Source organism: Poecilia reticulata, linkage group LG18, assembly GCF_000633615.1.
Source record: "Poecilia reticulata strain Guanapo linkage group LG18, Guppy_female_1.0+MT, whole genome shotgun sequence".
Lineage (NCBI taxonomy): Eukaryota > Metazoa > Chordata > Actinopteri > Cyprinodontiformes > Poeciliidae > Poecilia > Poecilia reticulata.
This window is the reverse complement of record NC_024348.1, coordinates 4,258,190-4,265,438: the sequence shown is the minus strand read 5'-3', so window position 1 is coordinate 4,265,438 and position 7,249 is coordinate 4,258,190. Positions and strand designations below refer to the sequence as shown.

Below are 7,249 nucleotides of genomic sequence, written 5' to 3'. Positions count from 1 at the left end.
CCTACAACTAATTCCACGACTAAAGCCCCAACTCCTAAACCTACAACTCCTAAACCTACAACTAATTCCACGACTAAAGCCCCAACTCCTAAACCCACAACTACTAAAACCACAGCAGCACCTCAACCTACTCCAGCTACCAATCTGACTGAAGGAAACTACAATTTAACAGACAAAGGAGTGGTTTGTCTGAAGGCTCAGATGGCGCTAAAGATCAAACTTTCCTCACAGAAGGTTTGTTTTATCAACCATTACTAACAAAGACTGCTTAAAGTCTTCTTAATTAATTTAAGTCTTCAAAATCAAAAAAAAAATTTTTGAAATCATTTTCATCTTTTTCAGGGCAATGGAACCTTCATTATCAACCCAAACAAAACTATGACAAGTGGTGAATGCAAGGAAACCAAAGCCAACCTGACCCTTACCTTTCAACAGGGCTTCATCACCTTCCTCTTCAATAAGGTACTTAATATTCAATCTTTCCTTTTTATGTCTCATTAAGTCATTAGACTCTGTTAAGACACCCCTTGTTTTTTGCTCTTTAGACTCCACTTCCAGCTTTAGGGTCATATTAGTACTGTTAGGGTAAAATAGAAATGTTTGTGACCCCTAGATATGGAGACTGTAAGAGTAGTGAGTGTACTGTAAAGATCGGGTTTGGTTTTCAGAAAGTTGGTGGACCAGTCAGTGTTTCTGAGAGAACCAATCTTCACCACTATGCTGGTGTATATTGTAGCTTGACTACAAAAGTTCATCTATGTAAATAATTGATGATGACAAGCCAACTTTGTAACAGATCATTTCATAGAAACTCAAATTAGAAAAAGATGCTTTAAAAAGGGAAATAAATTTGGCAAACTGCTTCTAAAAACACATGCAGGCAAAGCTACAGCAAACTGCTTTATCCTCAATGATCTCTGGGATTCACTCAGTGGTTTAAATGATCCAGTCTGAATAAAAGTTGGTAGGTCTTTGCATATATGTCATTGAGAGATTAATTGCTTTAAAAGGTTACACTGATTTCGTTCCACTGCCTAAAAAGGCAATTTTTTTGTGCTATGTGTGTTTCCCAGATAAAGGATTCTATAGCCTAACTGTAAGCAGGTTTTCTTCATTCCTCCATTCTCTGTTGTGAGAAGCTTGGTTGGGTTCCAAACAAACAAGAAACAACACGAGGGATGATACTACTGGGCGAAGCCACTGTGTTTGAGAAGAAAAACAGGTTCCTGACTGCTTTAGTGCTGGAGTTTGGTTGAAACACACTGGGATCAAATAGATATCAATTCATCCATCCATCCATCCATTTTCTTACACCCTTGTCCCTTAATGGGGTCAGGAGGGTTGCTGGTGCCCATCTCCAGCTGACGTTTTGGGCGAGAGGAGGGGTCATCCTGGACAGGTCACCAGTCTGTTGCAGGGCAACAGAGAGACACACAGGACAAACAACCATGCACACACACTCACACCTAGGGTCAATTTGGAGAGGCCAATTAACCTGACAGTCATGTTTTTGGACTGTGGGAGGAAACCGGAGTACCCGGAGAAAACCCACGCATGGAGACTCCATGCAGAAAGACCGGGGCCGGGAATCGAACCCAGAATCTTCTTGCTGCAAGGCAACAGCTCTACCAACTGCGCCACTGTGCAGCCCAGATATCAATTCAGTAAAGTAGAATTTAGTCAAGCAAATGAAATTGTGAACTCATGAAAGAAAAGATTCCAGAGGTAACAGGTCAGCTGATGAGGAACTCAACTTGACATCTGTAAACAGGAACTATGTGTGGAGCAGTTGACCTTATCATGAGCTAACCTTGTTTAGAGGGCTACAGGTGCATTTTATGCTTTAGTTGAGCTGATATGGTGTTAAATGTGTTCCTGAAGCTCATTGTTCCACAGACAAAAGATTATTTGATGAGAAAACTCTTTAGGGACAACTGATTATTAATATGAGAAAATTGTAAATGGCTTTTATTTGTATAGTTCTTTGTCAAGTCCAGAAAACCCCCAGAGCGTTTCACACACACATCCACACACTGATAGTGGCAAGCTGCTGATCAGTAGCCACAGCTCTGGCTACCTAATCTGTCAACACAGATTAGATCAATTTTTTTCGTTCTTTTTTTTTTTTTTTAGGAAAACAGAGAATTGTTTTCCTTCTGGGGAAGGACTGGTCATCGTTTGGTGTGGCAGCTGATGGGAGGATTACAGAATGTTGGCCTAAACTGGGGGTGTGCAACCTGCAGCTCCTCAGCCACATGTGGCCTGTTAGGTCTTAGTCATTTTTATGTCATTTTCTATTAAATTTGAACAATCAGTTAAAAAAAAATTATTTATGTGAGAATTTAGCGATTTTCTTGATTTTAAAACCTTATAACAAAAATATAATTATTATTGTTTTACTTAAATATCTAAGCAAATTTCCTATAGTTAAAATGTTAAAAATAAGCTGTTAGTTTTGAAGGATTGTGTTGCCTTAGTAGGTTTACTCACATTTTATTTTGCTGTACCAAAGATAAAACAGGTTGTAATGCTCTCTGACCTCCAGTCTAAACACACAGACAGATTGTTGTGATGACAAACATTTCACAACACCTCGCTCTGTGGGTAAAATGTGAACCATGGTTACCTGGACAACGGGGAGGTCACTCAGCAGAGCTGTGGAAAGGGAAGTTCTGTTCTGTTCCAGCAGAGGAGCTTAAAATCCCAGCTTCTAATTTTATATTTTTTATCTCTGTAGGAGAGAGAACAAGTATACATTTTTGAAAAATAAGTTAAGAAATAAGAATAAACTAAAAGTTGAAATACTGAACCGTAAATTCCCTGGATTTCAGTTTAATTTCAAAAACAGTTTGTTTATTTTTAATTAACATCTCCAGTATTTTATCAGCCTCTGAATTTCATGTCTACAAAAACAATAATAACGAGTTGTGTTATTCTCTTTTGTTTCCTCAGAGTGTTGCTAATAACACCGCCTATCTTAATGCTGTGTCTTTCAGTCTGTCCTACCCCTTGACAAAGTCAGGTGAGTTGAAGACACTCCGTCAAGCTGATTAGACTTTGGACTTTTTGTATTTGTTCACTGCATTCTCTACAGGATAAAAAAAAGCCAGCTTTCTTCCTGGTTTGTGTTTGTGGCTTAATTTAGACTTTCTCTGTTATGTGTCTGAGAAGCATGTGATGCCAGTAACTATCAACCTTTTTTTAGTCCAGTGTAGTCCAACAAGTTTGCTTTAAATGTCGTCTCATCATTATATTATCTCCGATCAGCACCTGAGAATTTCCTTGTCATGATGTTTCAGGAACTCAGAAGTACAGTGAAAAGAATGACTCGGTGTATCTGTTTGCTGCAAAGATTGGACACTCCTACTCCTGCAAGGATGAATCTGTCTTCATGGGAAACGGACTGAGCCTTGAAGTCTCTAACAACAGACTGCAAGCCTTCAATGTCACTAATAATGACTTTGGCAATTGTAAGTGTCACACAAAAAGACACCTTCTTCAAAACCCAAGCTATGAAATTGTGATTCATTTCCTTCCATTTGAATAAATAATACCAATTCTAAACAGGAATTTACCTGCTGATGTCTTGAAGCCCTTTATCATGTTAAATAATATGTCAAAGTATGTAAAAGTGAAGCCAGAACTGAGTGGGCTTTGCTTCTTGCAATGCTTCATGGAGGTGCTGCCTGCTCTGACGGTCTCATGATCTGCAACACTTTGGACAAAATGCGGCAGTTCAGGAAAAGCAGGTTTAACAAGTCAACCAGTCTTTAAGCCTTCCACTTGTTTACATGAGTTGAACTTAACACAATGTGTGCCAACTGGCACTGAAAGAGTGCACGTTTTAAATAAATTCTTCTTTTTTTAAAAAGGGATTTTATTGAATGTTTTGAGCAACCAGTATCTTACCTGAGGAAAGTAACTTTGTGATTTTCTTTATTTTGGATGAACTCACATGGTAGCTGATCAAGACCAAAACTGCTTTCTGCTGAAACAGCTTCATCCTTCAAATGCCACAGCAGCTGATATGAATAAATTCTAGGGATTTTTCTCTCCAATACATTTCCTTCCATGGTTACTCTGGTCGTTTTTGTTTTTTACAGGTCGTTGTTGTAAACAATCGACCAATATCCACACACCTTCATGTCAGTATCCATCTACTGCAACTGTCACAGCAGTAGAAAACAGGATCAGCATGAATCGACATTTTGAGTTTAGATGCCTTATGGTGCACTTCCACTGGACCTGTTTGGTTAGCTTTAATTAGAATCCAGATTGTTTACCTAGAAAGTCTGGTTTATTTGGGTCGGTGGAAATACATGATCAAACTCTGAAGTGGACCAGAAATGTAAACTCTGGTCCACATAGAAATATCAAATTAATTAAACAACCAAACAGACGCACAAGCATAGTGCTAACGGGAGAAGTAGCTTGTGGTCTTTTGCTAAAGAGAAAAGAGAAATCCTACAACCTCAAAAATCTGACTCCACTCCATTTTTGATGGCATTTTGTGAAGAAGGAAGTTGGGTTCAGGATCTTCTTCAGAGGTTTTTGTGTCGCTTCCTTTAGTGTTCCTTCCCCACCTCCACTCTTGGCGTAATGCCGCTGCCAGGTGAGAAGGTGAACAGGTTGGCTGAGTGTTGTCTGATCTTGGTAAGATAGTGACTGCTCATAGCCTCTTCACAGAGCTTGTTTTTATTAGCAACTGAATTGCTAAAAAATCTTCTGACTGCATGTTAAGTTTAGAAGGATCTTACATGTTACTTACATGTTAATATTCACCCACACATTGAACCATAGTTTAAATGGGACAATCAGATGTTAAGTTGGGTTTCTGATGTTGGTGTTAAAGCACTCATATGAAATCACTGAGTTTTTGTGCCTTTTGTGTGTCGCCCAGCTGACCCCTGCCCAGCCGACCAGCCTGACTACCGCATTGCCATCGCAGTGGGAGTGACTCTGCTGGTGCTCATTGTCATTGTGCTGATAGCGTACCTGCTGGGCCGCAGAAAGAGGACAGCTGGCTACCAGTCGCTCTGAGGACGGACCGGCCGTAGGTCTAAAACAAGTGACCTTCTGAATAAGGGATTGTGGGTAAAGAGGCACTTCCACTGAAGACTCCCATCCCCTTTTACTAAGCCTATTTGTTGCTGTTTTTCTGATGTGTTACTATTGATAACATTTGAACCAAAGATATACAATACAACTTTAAACACACAGGCCAAAAATAACTCACACACTTAATTATAGACTCTTTAATTAATCCATATAGATAACTTTAATACGCTTTTACATACACAATGTTTCACAAGTTTGAGCCCAAATTTCATCAAATTGAAAATGTACAACTTTATGGGACACTAAATTCTCTTTAAACTGACACTGTCATAAAAACTGACTGAGAAGTCAAAGTAAAAGACTCCAGTTACCATTCTTGTTTTGCTAAAAAAACAGATCAATAAGGGATTCAGTAAATTCTTGGATGTAACATGAACGCTCTTCTTTTGCTGTCCTGAGCATTATACATTTAAAGGTGAAATTTATTAGATTTTAATCCAGAATTTACAACCAGGTTTAATGAGCATATTCCTGATTAATGGTCTCCTTAAATCTGTAGATTTTTTTTTTGAAAGGTAACTTCCTGTTTGTAATCACTGGGCATACAGAACATAAGTGGGTTGATTTACACTTGTGAAATAATAACTAACATTAAGGGGAAAACTGAAAGCGATTTTGTTTTTACATTAATTGCACTGATTGCTGTTCACTTGTCTTCCGTGGAGTTATACTGTTGTATAAATGTTGTGACTAATCTTAAAGAGCATAGCCTGCTGCATAACCTTATCTTTATTTTAAAATTGTTACTTGTAATGTAAAAAAAGAATTCCAGTCTAGGTATAGATGTTTTTAGGATGACTTGAGGTTAGTCAGTGAGACTGCACTCATGATTTTACCAGTAGTAAGAAAAGAAAATGTTCACATGAAAAGATGTGATTCCAAGCTTTCTAACTAACTGTTTCTGGTTCCAGTGCTCGTTGCAGAACATTCTAACAGTTTCCAACATCTTTTCTTTGTCGGTCAAAAATAAATGTGCTGGAAATTTGCCTTGATGATCTAAGAAATGCTTTCCTGCTAACATCTGGTGCTGCTCCCCACCTCCACTCCCGGGTCAAAGCAGGGCAGGAAGTGTTGGACTGTTGAAGCCTGAGCCAGTCTGAATCCAATCCAACAAACACTTCCATGCAGTCAGACATGTCATTTATAAACTTCACATCCATTTTTTTTATATCTAGAGTAAGTGTTTAATTTGCATATGCTTTTTATTTGGTTGTGTGTTTACCCCAGAATGCCATTTAATGCATATTTGATCTAGTTGGGGTTTTTTTTGTTCACTTTGTTTTTGGCTTTAGATACAGTTACATTTTCCTCTCACGATGAAAGTTTTTCATACAGACACATCATGTTTCGCTCCAAATTATTGATCACAACAGAAAATATTACACAGCAGAAAATGTATTTCTAAGGACTGATGCAGAATATTATCTCCATGAGCTGATGTATCATTGGCTTTCTACTGTTTTATCAAATGAAGAAGATTCTATGTGCAGTTGTAAAAATCCACTAACAAACTCTGAAGGGAATTTCTTGCAAGGGTTCTTTCCAATTGTCATTCTTTTAAAAAGGGAAAAATCAAACAAATAAAAAAATCATCCGAATAAAAAGAATTTATAATTTCTAATCTAATGCTTTCTGAATTTTTCTTGTGAGGTTCAAGAAAGTGTCATGTGTTTGAACGTAGATAATCCCTAGGTGGCTCTTCTAAAATATGTTTTATGAAACTAAGCCATGCTGCGTCATTTTCACTGAGAACATTTGAATTGTTACATAAAATAGAAATCTTGCATGCTGGTTTGGGAAAATGTATGCTCTTCATGTAAACATCTTGATATTGCACTATTAATACCCTCCAGGTCCTGAAGTTGATGCGCTGTGATGTAGTCATGTGTACAGATCCCCACTGGATTTACGGTATGTCAGCAATGATCATGTATTTGCTGCATATGAACTGTATTATCAGTTGCGGGCTTCCTTTGCCAATAAAAACTAATATTTCTAAGTGTTTGTGTTTATTGTGAGACATTCAGATGTAAAATGTTGTGTGTAATAATGGATCAATGTTTGGTAAGTTTATAGGATCAAACTGCTTGATAAGATTTTACGATTGTCATGGAATGCATGGTTTAATGAA

General features: G+C 37.9%; 1 protein-coding gene and 1 long non-coding RNA gene across 3 annotated transcripts in view; one reads left to right on the top strand and one right to left on the bottom strand.

Moving 5' to 3' along the window:
- Window positions 1–2,946, bottom strand: part of LOC103480105 (uncharacterized) — a 5,379-nt gene extending 2,433 nt beyond the window's left edge. For both annotated transcript variants that reach the window (XR_536051.1, XR_536052.1), the window contains exons 1-2: window positions 2,627–2,946; window positions 2,491–2,546 (exon numbers count right to left, since the gene is read on the bottom strand). This is a non-coding gene — a long non-coding RNA (uncharacterized LOC103480105). The remainder of the gene's footprint in view (window positions 1–2,490; window positions 2,547–2,626) is intronic.
- Window positions 1–7,117, top strand: part of cd68 (CD68 molecule) — an 8,607-nt gene extending 1,490 nt beyond the window's left edge. Inside the window, exons 3-7 of the mRNA XM_008434920.2 lie at window positions 1–234; window positions 343–462; window positions 2,953–3,022; window positions 3,300–3,470; window positions 4,901–7,117. Coding sequence (XP_008433142.1) covers window positions 1–234; window positions 343–462; window positions 2,953–3,022; window positions 3,300–3,470; window positions 4,901–5,040 — 735 coding nt within the window. The 3' untranslated portion in view covers window positions 5,041–7,117. The remainder of the gene's footprint in view (window positions 235–342; window positions 463–2,952; window positions 3,023–3,299; window positions 3,471–4,900) is intronic.
- The last annotated feature ends 132 nt before the right edge of the window (window positions 7,118–7,249 follow it).